Source organism: Balaenoptera ricei, chromosome 4 (genome assembly GCF_028023285.1).
Source record: "Balaenoptera ricei isolate mBalRic1 chromosome 4, mBalRic1.hap2, whole genome shotgun sequence".
Taxonomy (NCBI): Eukaryota; Metazoa; Chordata; class Mammalia; order Artiodactyla; family Balaenopteridae; genus Balaenoptera; species Balaenoptera ricei.
The window spans coordinates 29,111,510-29,125,732 of record NC_082642.1 but is presented as its reverse complement, the minus strand read 5'-3'; the positions used below and the strand labels follow the sequence as shown (position 1 = coordinate 29,125,732).

Below are 14,223 nucleotides of genomic sequence, written 5' to 3'. Positions count from 1 at the left end.
TGAATCTGTATATTGCTTTGGGTAGTATAGTCATTTTCACAATGTTGATTCTTCCAATCCAAGAACATGGTATATCTCTCCATCTGTTGGTATCATCTTTAATTTCTTTCATCAGTGTCTCATAGTTTTCTGCATACAGGTCTTTTGGCTCCCTAGGTAGGTTTATTCCTAGGTATTTTATTCTTTTTGTTGCAATGGTAAATGGGAGTGTTTCCATAATTTCTCTTTCAGATTTTTCATCATTAGTGTATAGGAATGCAAGAGATTTCTGTGCATTCATTTTGTATCCTGCAACTTTACCATATTCATTCATTAGCTCTAGCAGTTTTCTGGTGGCAGTTTTAGGATTCTCTATGTATAGTATCATGTCATCCGCAAACAGTGACAGTTTTACTTCTTCTTTTCCAATTTGTATTCCTTTTATTTCTTTTTCTTCTCTGATTGCCGTGGCTAGGACTTCCAGAACTATGTTGAATAATAGTGGTGAGAGTGGACATCCTTGTCTCGTTCCTGATCTTAGAGGAAATGCTTTCAGTTTTTCACCATTGAGAATGATGTTTGCTGTGGGTTTGTCATATATGGCCTTTATTATGTTGAGGTAGGTTCCCTCTATGCCCACTTTCTGGAGAGTTTTTATCATAAATGGGTGTTGAATTTTGTCAAAAGCTTTTTCTGCACCTATTGAGATGATCATATGGATTTTATTCTTCAATTTGTTAATATGGTGTATCACATTGATTGACTTGCGTATATTGAAGAATCCTTGCATCCCTGGGATAAATCCCACTTGATCGTGGTGTATGATCCTTTTAATGTGTTGTTGGATTCTGTTTGCTAGTATTTTGTTGAGGATTTTTGCATCTATATTCATCAGTGATATTGGTCTGTAATTTTCTTTTTTTGTAGTGTCTTTGTCTGGTTTTGGTATCAGGGTGATGGTGGCCTCATAGAATGAGTTTGGGAGTGTTCCTTCCTCTGCAATTTTTTGGAAGAGTTTGAGAAGGATAGGTGTTAGCTCTTCTCTAAATGTTTGATAGAATTCACCTGTGAAGCCATCTGGTCCTGGACTTTTGTTTGTTGGAAGATTTTAAATCACAGTTTCAATTTCATTACTTGTGATTGGTCTGTTCATATTTTCTGTTTCTTCCTGGTTCAGTCTTGGAAGGTTATACCTTTCTAAAAATGTGTCCATTTCTTCCAGGTTGTCCATTTTATTGGCATAGAGTTTCTTGTAGTAGTCTCTTAGGATGCTTTGTATTTCTGCGGTGTCGTAACTTCTCCTTTTTCATTTCTGATTTTATTGATTTGAGTCCTCTCCCTCTTTTTCTTGATGAGTCTGGCTAATGGCTTATCAATTTTGTTTATCTTCTCAAAGAACCAACTTTTAGTTTTATTGATCTTTGCTATTGTTTTCTTTGTTTCTATTTCATTTATTTCTGCTCTGATCTTTCCTTCTGCTAACTTTGGGTTTTGTTTGTTCTTCTTTCTCTAGTTTCTTTAGGTGTAAGGTTAGATTGTTTACTTGAGATTTTTCTTGTTTCTTGAGATACGCTTGTATAGCTATAAACTTCCCTCTTAGAACTGCTTTTGCTGCATCCCATAGGTTTCGGGTCATCGTGTTTTCATTGTCATTTGTCTCTAGGTATTTTTTGATTTCCTCTCTGATTTCTTCAGTGATCTCTTGGTTATTTAGTAACGTATTGTTAAGCCTCCATGTGTTTGTCTGTTTTACGTTTTTATCCCTGTAATTCATTTCTAATCTCATAGCGTTGTGGTCCGAAAAGATGCTTGATATGATTTCAATTTTCTTAAATTTACTGAGGCTTGATTTGTGACCCAAGATGTGATCTATCCTGGAGAATGTTCCATGCGCACTTGAGAAGAACGTGTAATCTGCTGTTTTTGGATGGAATGTCCTATATGTATCAATTAAATCTATCTGGTCTATTGTGTCATTTAAAGCTTCTGTTTCCTTATTCATTTTCATTTTGGATGATCTGTCCATTGGTGTAAGTGAGGTGTTAAAGTCCCCCACTATTATTGTGTTACTGTTGATTTCCTCTTTTATAGCTGTTAGCAGTTGCCTTATGTATTGAGGTGCTCCTATGTTGGGTGCATATATATTTATAATTGTTATATCTTCTTCTTGGATTGATCCCTTGATCATTATGTAGTGTCCTTCCTTGTCTCTTGTAACATTCTTTATTTTAAAGTCTGTTTTATCTGATATGAGTATAGCTACTCCAGCTTTCTTTTGATTTCCATTTGCATGGAATATCTTTTTCCATCCCCTCACTTTCAGTCTGTATGTGTCCCTAGGTCTAAAGTGGGTCTCTTGTAGACAGCATATATATGGGTCTTGTTTTTGTATCCATTCAGCCAGTCTATGTCTTTTGGTTGGGGCATTTAATCCATTCACGTTTAAGGTAATTATCGATATGTATGTTCCTATGACCATTTTCTTAATTGTTTTGGGTTTGTTTTTGTAGGTCCTTTACTTCTCTTGTGTTTCCCACTTAGAGAAGTTCCTTTAGCATTTGTTGTAGAGCTGGTTTGGTGGTGCTGAATTCTCGTAGCTTTTGCTTGTCTGTAAAGCTTTTGATTTCTCCATCAAATCTAAATGAGATCCTTGCCAGGTAGAGTAATCTTGGTTGTAGGTTCTTCCCTTTCATCACTAAGTATATCATGCCACTCCCTTCTGGCTTGTAGAGTTTCTGCTGAGAAATCAGCTGTTAACCTTATGGGAGTTCCCTTGTATGTTATTTGTCGTTTTTCCCTTGCTGCTTTCAATAATTTTTCTTTGTCTTTAATTTTTGCCACTTTGATTACTATGTGTCTCGGCGTGTTTCTCCTTGGGTTTATCCTGTATGGGACTCTCTGCGCTTCCTGGACTTGGGTGGCTATTTCCTTTCCCATGTTAGGGAAGTTTTTGACTATAATCTCTTCAAATATTTTCTCTGGTCCTTTCTCTCTCTCTTCTCCTTCTGGGACCTCTATAATGCGAATGTTGTTGCGTTTAATGTTGTCCCAGAGGTCTCTTAGGCTGTCTTCATTTCTTTTCATTCTTTTTTCTTTATTCTGTTCCGCAGCAGTGAATTCCACCATTCTGTCTTCCAGGTCACTTATCCGTTCTTCTGCCTCAGTTATTCTGCTATTGATTCCTTCCAGTGTAGTTTTCATTTCAGTTATTGTATTGGTCATCTCTGTTTGTTTGTTCTTTAATTCTTCTAGGTCTTTGTTAATCATTTCTTGCATCTTCTCAATCTTTGCCTCCATTCTTTTTCTGAGGTCCTGGATCATCTTCACTATCATTATTCTGAATTCTTTTTCTGGAAGGTTGCCTATCTCCACTTCATTTAGTTGTTTTTCTGGGGTTTTTTCTTGTTCCTTCATCTGGTACATAGCCCTCTGCCTTTTCATCTTGTCTGTCTTTCTGTAACTGTGGTTTTTGTTCCACAGGCTGCAGGATTGTAGTTTTTCTTGCTTTTGCTGTCTGCCCTCTGGTGGTTGAGGCTGTCTAAGAGGCTTGATGGGAGGCTCTGGTGGTGGGTAGAGCTGACTGTTCGGCAGGCAGATTCTTAAGTACTGAGCCACCAGGGAAGTCCCTATGGAGGTGTAATTGACGTATAAAATGGTAAGATATTTAAAGTTACATCATGGTGCATTGATAAACACACTGTGAAAGAGTTCGCCCCATCTAGTTAGTTAACACATCCATCCCCTCACGTTTATTTCATTTAATTTCATTTCACTTCATTTCATTTTATATTAGTGAGACCATTTGTAGCTTTCTTTTTCAATTAACTTTTGTATCACTGCTGGAAATTCTTTTGCAACTTCCTCATCTGCATTCATGGCTCTGCCTGATAGCTGAAGGCTTTAGAATTTATAGTAATGTATGAAACTACCAAACCATCCACTGTTAGCACTAAAATGAGCCACTTCTGCAGGATTTGGCAATTTTTGTTTAAAGTCTTTGTATATGGATAGTGTTTCCTCTTTGACTGTGAGAAAAGTTGTTCCTGATTTTTTTTTAACATCTTTATTGGAGTATAATTGCTTTACAGTGGTGTGTTAGTTTCTTCTTTATAACAAAGTGAATCAGTTATACATATACATATGTCCCCATATCTCTTCCCTCTTGTGTCTCCCTCCCTCCCACCCTCCCTATCCCACCCCTCTAGGTGGTCACAAAGCACCGAGCTGATCTCCCCGTGCTATGCGGCTGCTTCCCACTAGCTATCTATTTTACGTTTGGTAGTGTATATATGTCCATGCCACTCTCTCACTTTGTCCCAGCTTAACCTTCCCCCTCCCCGTATCCTCAAGTCCATTCTCTAGTAGGTCTGTGTCTTTATTCCCGTCTTGCCCCTAGGTTCTTCACGACCATTTTTTTTTCTTTTTTAGATTCCGTATATATGTGTTAGCATACGGTATTTGTTTTTCTCCTTCTGACTTACTTCACTCTCTATGACAGACTCTAGGTCCATCCACCTCACTACAAATAACTCAGTTTCATTTCTTTTTATGGCTGAGTAATATTCCATTGTATATATGTGCCACATCTTCTTTATCCATTCATCTGTTGATGGACACTTAGGTTGTTTCCATGTCCTGGCTATTGTAAATAGGGCTGCAACGAACATTTTGGTGCATGACTCTTTTTGAATTATGGTTTTCTCAGGGTATATGCCCAGTAGTGGCATTGCTGGGTCGTATGGTAGTTCTATTTTTAGTTTTTTAAGGAACCTCCATACTGTTCTCCATAGTGGCTGTATCAATTTACATTCCCACTAACAGTGCAAGAGGGTTCCCTTTTCTCCACACCCTCTCCAGCATTTATTGTTTGTAGATTTTTTGATGATGGCCATTCTGACCGGTGTGAGATGATATCTCACTGTAGTTTTGATTTGCATTTCTGTAATGATTAATGGTGTTGAACATTCTTTCATGTGTTTGTTGGCAATTTGTATATCTTCTTTGGAGAAATGTCTGTTTAGGTTTTCTGCCCATTTTTGGATTGGGTTGTTTGTTTTTTACATGTTGAGCTGCATGAGCTGCTTGTAAATTTTGGAGATTAATCCTTTGTCAGTTGCTTCATATGCAAATATTTTCTCCCATTATGAGGGTTGTCATTTCGTTCTTGTTTATGGTTTCCTTTTCTGTGCAAAAGCTTTTAAGTTTCATTAGGTCCCATTTGTTTATTTTTGTTTTTATTTCCATTTGCCTAGGAGGTGGGTCAAAAAGGACCGTGCTGTGATTTATGTCATAGAGTGTTCTGCCTATGTTTTCCTCTAAGAGTTTGATAGTGCCTGGCCTTACATTTAGGTCTTTAATTCATTTTGAGTTTATTTTTGTGTATGGTGTTAGAGAGTGTTCTAATTTCGTTCTTTTATATATAGCTGTCCAGTTTTCCCAGCACCACTTATTGAAGAGGCTGTCTTTTCTCCACTGTATATTCTTGCCTCCTTTATCAAAGATAAGGTGACCATATGTGCGTGGGTTTATCTCTGGGCTTTCTATCCTGTTCCATTGATCTATATTTCTGTTTTTGTGCCAGTACCATACTGTCTTGATTACTGTAGCTTTGTAGTATAGTCTGAAGTCAGGGAGCCTGATTCCTCCAGCTCCGTTTTTCTTTCTCCATATTGCTTTGGCTATTCGGGGTCTTTTGTGTTTCCATACAAACTGTGAAATTATTTGTTCTAGTTATGTGAAAAATGCCATTGGTAGTTTGATAGGGATTGCATTGAATCTGTAGATTGCTTTGGGTAGTAGAGTCATTTTCACAATGTTGATTCTTCCAATCCAAGAACATGGTATATCTCTCTGTCTATTTGTATCATCTTTAATTTCTTTCATCAGTGTCTTATAATTTTCTGCATACAGGTCTTTTGTCTCCTTAGGTAGGTTTATTCCTAGGTATTTTATTGTTTTTGTTGCAATGGTAAATGGGAGTGTTTTCTTAATTTCACTTTCAGATTTTTCATCATTAATGTATAGGAATGGAAGAGATTTCTGTGCATTTATTTTGTATTCTGCTACTTTACCAAATGCATTGATTAGCTCTAGTAGTTTTCTGGTAGCATCTTTAGGATTCTCTATGTATAATATCATGTCATCTGCAAACAGTGACAGCTTTACTTCTTCTTTTCCGATTTGGATTCCATTTATTTCTTTTTCTTCTCTGATTGCTGTGGCTAACACTTCCAAAACTATGTTGAATAACAGTGGTGAGAGTGGGCAACCTCGTCTTGTTCCTGATCTTAGTGGAAATGGTTTCAGTTTTTCTCCATTGAGGACGATGTTGGCTGTGGGTTTGTCATATATGGCCTTTATTATGTTGAGGAAAGTTCCCTCTATGGCTACTTTCTGCAGGGTTTTTATCATAAATGGGTGTTGAATTTTGTCAAAAGCTTTCTCTGCATCTATTGAGATGATCATATGGTTTTTCTCCTTCAGTTTGTTAATGTGGTGTATCACATTGATTGATTTGCATATATTGAAGAATCCTTGTATTCCTGGGATAAACCCCACTTGATCATGGTGTATGATCCTTTTAATGTGCTGTTGGATTCTGTTTGCTAGTATTTTGTTGAGGATTTTTGCATCTATGTTCATCAGTGATATTGGCCTGTAGTTTTCTTTCTTTGTGACATCTTTGTCTGTTTTTGGTATCAGGGTGATGGTGGCCTTGTAGAATGAGTTTGGGAGTGTTCCTCCCTCTGCTATATTTGGAAGAGTTTGATAAGGATAGGTGTTAGCTCTTCTCTACATGTTTGATAGAATTCGCCTGTGAAGCCATCTGGTCCTGGACTTTTGTTTGCTGGAAGATTTTAAATCACAGTTTCAATTTCAGTGCTTGTGATTGGTCTGTTCATATTTTCTACTTCTTCCTGGTTCAGTCTCAGAAGGTTGTTCATTTCTAAGAATTTGTCCATTTCTTCCAGGTTGTCCATTTTATTGGCATATAGTTGCTTGTAGTAATCTCACATCATCCTTTGTATTTCTGCAGTGTCTGTTGTAACTTCTCCTTTTTCATTTCTAATTCTGTTGATTTGCGTCTTCTCCCTTTTTTTCTTGATGAGTCTGGCTAATGGTTTATCAGTTTTGTTTATCTTCTCAAAGAACCAGCTTTTAGTTTTATTGATCTCTGCTATCGTTTCCTTTATTGCTTTTTCATTGATTTCTGAACTGATCTTCATGATTTCTTTCCTTCTGCTAACTTTGGGGTTTTTTTGTTCTTTCTCTCATTGCTTTAGGTGTAAGGTTAGGTTTTTTATTTGAAATGTTTCTTGTTTCTTGAGGTAAGATTGTATTGCTATAAACTTCCCTCTTAGAACTGTTTTTGCTGCATCCCATAGGTTTTGGTTTGTTGTGTTTTCATTGTCATTTGTCTCTAGGTATTTTTTTATTTCCTCTTTGATTTCTTCAATAATCTCTTGGTTATTTAATAGTGTATTGTTTAGCTTCCATGTGTTTGTATTTTTTACAGATTTTTTCCTGGAATTGATATCTAGTCTCATAATGTTGTGGTCAAAAAAGATACTTGATGCGATTTCAGTTTTCTTAAATTTACCAAGCTTGATTTGTGACCCAAGGTATGATCTATCCTGGAGAATGTTCCATGAGCACTTGAGAAGAAAGTGTATTCAGTTGTTTTTGTATGGAATGTCCTATAAATATCAATTAAGTCCATCATGTTTAATGTATCGTTTAAAGCTTGTGTTTTCTTATTTATTTTCATTTTGGATGATCTGTCCATTAGTGAAAGTGGGGTGTTTAAGTCCCCTACTATTATTGTGTTACTGTCGATTTCCCCTTTTATGGCTGTTAGCATTTGCCTTGTGCATTGAGGTGCTCCTATGTTGGGTGCCTAAATATTTACAATTGTTATATCTTCTTCTTGGATTGATCCCTTCATCATTATGTAGTGTCCTTCTTTATCTCTTGTAATAGTCTTTATTTTAAAGTCTGTTTTGTCTGGTATGAGAATTGCTCCTCCAGCTTTCTTTTGATTTCCATTTGCATGGAATATCTTTTTCCATCCCCTCACTTTCAGTCTGTATGTGTCCCTAGGTCTGAAGTGGGTCTCTTGTAGACAGCATATATACAGGTCTTGTTTTTGTATCCATTCAGCCAGTCTATGTGTTTTGGTTGGAGCATTTAATCCATTTACATTTAAGGTAATTATCAATACGTATGTTCCTATTACCATTTTCTTTATTGTTTTGGGTTTGTTATTGTAGGTCTTTTCCTTCTCTTGTGTTTCCTGCCTAGAGAAGTTCCTTTAGCATTTGTTGTAAAGCTGGTTTGGTGGTGCTGAATTCTCTTAGCTTTTGCTTGTCTGTAAAGGTTTTAATTTCTCCATCAAATCTGAATGAGATCCTTGCTGGGTAATCTTGGTTGTAGGTTATTCTCCTTCATCACTTTAAATATGTCCTGCCACTCCATTCTGGCTTGCAGAGTTTCTGCTGAAAGATCAGCTGTTATCCTTATGGGCATTCCCTTGTGTGTTATTTGTTGTTTTTCCCTTGCTGCTTTTAATATTTTTTCTTTGTATTTATTTTTTGATACTTCGATTAATATGTGTCTTGGTGTGTTTCTCCTTGAATTTATCCTGTATGGGACTCTCTGTGCTTCCTGGACTTGATTAACTATTTCCTTTCCCATATTAGGGAAGTTTTCAACTATAATCTCTTCAAATATTTTCTCAGTCCTTTTCTTTTTCTCTTCTTCTTGTGGGACCCCTATAATTCAAATGTTGGTGTGTTTAATGTTGTCCCAGAGGTCTCTGAGACTGTCCTCAATTCTTTTCATTCTTTTTTCTTTATTCTGCTCTGCAGTAGTTATTTCCACTATTTTATCTTCCAGGTCACTTATCCGTTCTTCTGCCTCAGTTATTCTGCTATTGATCCCTTCTAGAGAATTTTTCATTTCATTTATTGTGTGGTTCTTCACTGTTGTGTGCTCTTTAGTTCTTCTAGGTCCTTGTTAAACATTTCTTGTATTTTCTTCATTCTATTTACAAGATTTTGGATCATCTTTACTATGATTATTCTGAATTCTTTTTCAGGTAGACTGCCTATTTCCCCTTCATTTGTTAGGTCTGGTGGGTTTTTGCCTTGCTCCTTCATCTGCTGTGAGTTTCTCTGTCTTCTCATTTTGCTTAACTTACTGTGTTTGGGGTCTCCTTTTCGCAGGCTGCAGGTTCATAGTTCCTGTTGTTTTTGGTGTCTGTCCCCAGTGGCTAAGGTTGGTTCAGTGGGTTGTGTAGGCTTCCTGGTGGAGGGGACTAGTGCCTGTATTCTGGTGGATGAGGCTGGATCTTGTCTTTCTGGTGGGCAGGTCCACGTCTGGTGGTGTGTTTTGGGGTGTCTGTAGCCTTATTGTGATTTTAGGCAGCCTCTCTGCTAATGGAGGGGGTTGTGTTGCTGTCTTGCTAGTTGTTTGGCATAGGGTGTCCAGCACTGTAGCTTGCTGGTCGTTGAGTGGAGCTGGGTCTTGTTGTTGAGATGGAGATCCCTGGAGATTTTTGCCATTTGATATTACGTGGAGCTGGGAGGTCTCTCGTGGACCAGTGTCCTGAACTAGGCTCTCCCACCTCAGAGGCACAGCCTTGACACCTGGCTGGAGCACCAAGAGCCTGTCATCCATGTGGCTCAGAATAAAAGGGAGAAAAAAAGGAAAGAAGAAGATAAAATAAAATAAAATAAAATAATTAAAATTAAAAATTATTTAAAAAAATTTTTTTAAAGTAATAAAAAAAAAAGAGAGAAAGAAAAAAGAGAGCAACCAAACCAAAAAACAAATCCACCAATGATAACAAGTGCTAAAAACGATACTAAAAAAAAAAAAAAAAAAAAAAAGGACAGACAGAACCCTAGGACAAATGGTAAAAGCAAAGCTATACAGGCAAAATCACACACAGAAGCATACACATACACACTCACAAAAAGAGAAAAGGGGAAAAAAATATGTGTATCATTGCTCCCAAAGTCCACCTCCCCACCTCCTCAATTTGGGATGATTCGTTGTCTGTTCAGGTATTCCAGAAATGCAGGTACATCAAGTTGTTTGTGGAGATTTAATCCACTGTTGCTGCGGCTGCTGGGAGAGATTTCCCTTTCTCTTCTTTGTTCGCACAGCTCCTGGGGTTCAGCTTTGGATTTGGACCCACCTCTGCATGTAGGTCACCTGAGGGCATCTGTTCTTCGCTCAGACAGGACGGGGTTAAAGGAGCAGCTGCTTCAGGGGCTCTGGCTCAATCAGGCCGGAGGAGGGAGGGGTACGGAGTATGGGGCGAGCCTGCGGCGGCAGAGGCCGGCGTGATGTTGCAGCAGCCTGAGGCGCGCCGTGCGTTCTCCCGGGGAAGTTGTCCCTGGATCACGGGACCCTGGCAGTGGCGGGCTGCACAGGCTCCTGGGAGGGGCGGTGTGGAGAGTGACCTGTGCTCGCACACAGGCTTCTTGGTGGCGGCAGCAGCAGCCTTAGCGTTTCATGCCCCCCTCTGGGGTCCGCGCTGATAGCCGCGGCTTGTGCCTGTCTCTGCAGCTCCTTTAAGCGGTGCTCTTCATCCCCTCTCCTCGTGCACCAGGAAACAAAGAGGCAAGAAAAAGTCTCTTGCCTCTTTGGCAGCTCCAGACCTTTTCCCGGACTCCCTCCCAGCTAGCTGTGGCGCACTAGCCCCCTTCAGGCTGCGTTCACGCCGCCAACCCCAGTTCTCTCCTTGGGATCCGACCTCCGAAGCCCGAGCCTCAGCTCCCAGCCCCCGCCCGCCCCCGTGGGTGAGCAGACAAGCCTCTCGGGCTGGTGAGTGCTAGTGGGCACCGATCCTCTATGCAGGAATCTCTCTGCTTTACCCTCTGCACCCCTGTTGCTGTGCTCTCCTCCGTGGCTCCGAAGCTTCCCCCCTCTGCCACCCGCAGTCTCTGCCCGCGAAGGGGCTTCCTAGTGTGTGGAAACCTTTCCTCCTTCACAGCTCCCTCCCACTGGTGCAGGTCCCATCCCTATTCTCTTGTCTCTGCTATTTCTTTTTTCTTTTGCCCTACCCAGGTACGTGGGGATTTTCTTGCCTTTTGGGAGGTCTGAGGTCTTCTGCCAGCGTTCAGTAGGTGTTCTGTAGGAGTTGTTCCACATGTAGATGTATTTCTGATGTATTTGTGGGGAGGAAGGTGATCTCCATGTCTTACTCTTCTGCCATCTTGAAGCTCCTCTCCAGCTGTTCCTGATTTTTTTTTTTTTTTGCTGTTTTGTGTATTCCTCTGCATCTTGGTTCAGTTGGGTGCAGTTTTCTGGGTTCATGTAGTGTTTCTAACTGATGGAATCATTCATAAGCAAATACGAAATTCCAGCTTTACTCATATTGTTCCCTAATATATCAGTCGTCTTGGAATAAATTTGCATTTTCCAAACAAGTAGAGTTGTTTCTACATGATTCTTTCTTTCTTTGGAATTTTAATCAATGACTTTCTCCTATCAGGAGCCAGTCTCAGTTTTCTTTCCTGAATGGTATAGTGATTAATTCCTTCTTTTCCATAGGAATCACCTTAGTTTAAGGTGGAAGGATCTTGCCTCTCTTCTCTGGTGCACGAGTATAGGAGGGTCGCTCATCCATCTTGGGTATGATCTCCAGCAGACCAAAGTAGTACAGGTGAAGAGGCAGTGGGGCTTTGCTGCTGAAGCTCTAAAAGGCATTTGGCTAGACAAGGGCAATAACCTTGCTGTTTTCCCTCCATTTAGAGACCCTCCAGAGTAGTGGGTGAAGCATATCCCCTTTCCATGTGGGGAAAGATTAGATTTTCTAAAACCCTGACTTCATTTTTAATTTTAAGTGTAGGGTCATATTTTAGATGAAAATATTCTAGAATAAACTTTTCACTTTTTCTAAGGCAGTGTTTCCCTGAAAGTGCTCAAATAAGACTGTTTAGTTTTGCTTAACCCAGTGTCTTCAGCTATCTTTACTATAGGACGTCTTAGTCTTTAATATGCTAGTGTGCGTTGTGGATCTCCAGGAAGAGGGATATTTCCTGCCTTATTTGATTGTGTTCCAAATTGGGACTGGGACCCGTTTTTCTTAGGCTGTCCCCTAGAACTGTTTACAGATCAGTTAGCTTGTCAGAGTCATCATCTAGTGGCCATTTGGGAATTTCATAGCCTTTGGCTGTTGCAAGTAAGTTTGAAAGTAGCTTATTGATGCTGTTTATTTTCACTGTATCTTAATCTAATTTGATTCTATTTCCCTCTGATATTTTAGGAATTAGCTTTCAAAAAATCCCTGCCTATGAATTATTACACAGTATTCTACCACATTCAAGAACAACTGCCCAGAGACTGTTTTGTGGTGAGCGAAGGAGCAAATACTATGGATATTGGGCGCACTGTGCTTCAAAACTACCTTCCTCGTCACAGGTAAAGGAAATTATAATGAATTGGAACGTGTTAAATTAGAAACTACAAAAAGCAGATTGAGAAAACATTTGAAAATTATACGTGGCCAGTGTAAGGACATACTTCATAAAAGTATTCTTAGGTGACGTTTTGTAGTGTTTCTATGCTTGGTATGTCCTGAGATCATGTGATAATTTGTATACTCAGTGTTCGGAGGATATATTCACAGTCTTCCAAGAAATCATGAGTGATTTCTCCCATTCATTTGCTTATCCTTAACAAATTAGTTCCTCACAGTCTAAAAACTTAATAATAAGGAGAATGTTTTATTGTTCTTTATTTTTCCATGAGCCATGTAAAAATGACTAGATTTGTGCCAACCCCACCATCTGTGATATGCCCCAGAGGGTTTCATTTTAGCTCTTTTCCCCAACAGGCTTGATGCTGGTACTTTCGGAACAATGGGAGTCGGTTTGGGATTTGCCATTGCATCTGCTCTAGTGGCTAAAGATAGAAACCCAGGGCAGCGGGTCATCTGTGTGGAAGGAGACAGTGCATTTGGATTTTCTGGCATGGAAGTGGAAACCATCTGCAGGTAAAGCAGCATCCTGAGTCAGCATTTCTTTTTCCAAAATATGAAAAATTATACCCAAGACCCACTTGCCTAACAAATAGTTACCAAGCATTCACCATGTGGCAGGTGCCCCGTGCATGGCACTGTGCTGTGTCCTGAGAATACTAGTATAAATACCCTGGGGTCTGTCTCATCCAGGACAGCATGTTCATGATCTCTCTACCACATGCCCAAAACCTGCAAAACTGGGGAGTAGTTTTTAGGTCACTGAAAAAAAAGTTCTGGTCTGATAAAAGCTTGTTTTCTGCATGGAGATAGCAGAGCTTGGTGGTTAAAAGAACGGCCTCTGGGTCAGTTGGCCTGGACTTAAATACTGGCTTGACCACATCAGACCCAGGTGACTAGGGTTAAGTCTCTTAACCAAACTTAAGTCTCCTCTAAAGTAAGGATAGGAGTCGTACTAGTTCCTACCTTATAGGACAGTTGTGAGGAGCAAGTGCTTCAGAGGGAATTAAGTATGGAAGGTGTCATTCTTATTAACTCCCAGATCTGTGAAAACCAAGGGTCAGAAAAGCTCAGTCATTTTCCTGAGGTCCGTAGCTGCATAGTGGTGGGACCAGGTCTGCCAGCCACTAACCATGCATTCTTTCTACTGCTCCATGATGTTTCTGTTAATAATTTGATAGTCTTTATTAGGATAACAAATGCTTAATTTTTGGTCTTACCCTAATATTACAAAAAAGCTTATAGAAAACTATCCATTTTCAAGTTAAAATTTCAATCCAATGAAAAGAAATTGCTTCAGAATGAAAAATTATTTCCTTTATATTTTACTCTCAATTTTAGGTACAACTTGCCAATCATACTTTTGGTGGTGAATAACAATGGAATTTACCAAGGTTTTGATACAGATACTTGGAAGGAAATGTTAAAATTTGGAGATGCTACTACAGTGTAAGTAACCCAGAACAGTGTATATTTATGTTTTCTCATCTATTTTAATCTCTCTTTAAAAAGTCTGCTCTACTGGAAACCTTCTCCTGTGGTGTCAGTATTGCTTGTTTTCATGGTCAGCTGCTCTGAAGGACAGGAACCCTGTCTGCATGGTTCCTTTTTGCACAACCATCCTTGACTGGCACTTCAATGAATACTTTATGATCAGGGAGCCACTGAAGGCTCGGGTGAATGAGTTTCATGTCTGAGCCTTGTTATTGAAAAGGCTTATTGCAAATGCTCCCAGTCCTACTATTCCCACTACA

The 14,223-nt window shown here is 39.3% G+C and overlaps 2 protein-coding genes across 7 annotated transcripts in view; one reads left to right on the top strand and one right to left on the bottom strand.

Annotated features, from left to right (window-relative positions):
- The window catches only part of BTD (biotinidase), a 120,026-nt gene that overhangs the window by 91,439 nt on the left and 14,364 nt on the right, over positions 1-14,223 (bottom strand). The gene's annotated exons all lie outside the window — the stretch shown is intronic.
- The window catches only part of HACL1 (2-hydroxyacyl-CoA lyase 1), a 51,376-nt gene that overhangs the window by 23,226 nt on the left and 13,927 nt on the right, over positions 1-14,223 (top strand). For all 6 annotated transcript variants that reach the window (XR_009502842.1, XR_009502843.1, XR_009502841.1 and 3 more), the window contains 3 exons: positions 12,257-12,411; positions 12,827-12,985; positions 13,811-13,918. Coding sequence is in view for 3 of the 6 variants with exons in the window: in XM_059920375.1 (XP_059776358.1) it covers positions 12,257-12,411; positions 12,827-12,985; positions 13,811-13,918 (422 nt within the window). In the remaining 3 variants the exon portion in view is untranslated. The remainder of the gene's footprint in view (positions 1-12,256; positions 12,412-12,826; positions 12,986-13,810; positions 13,919-14,223) is intronic.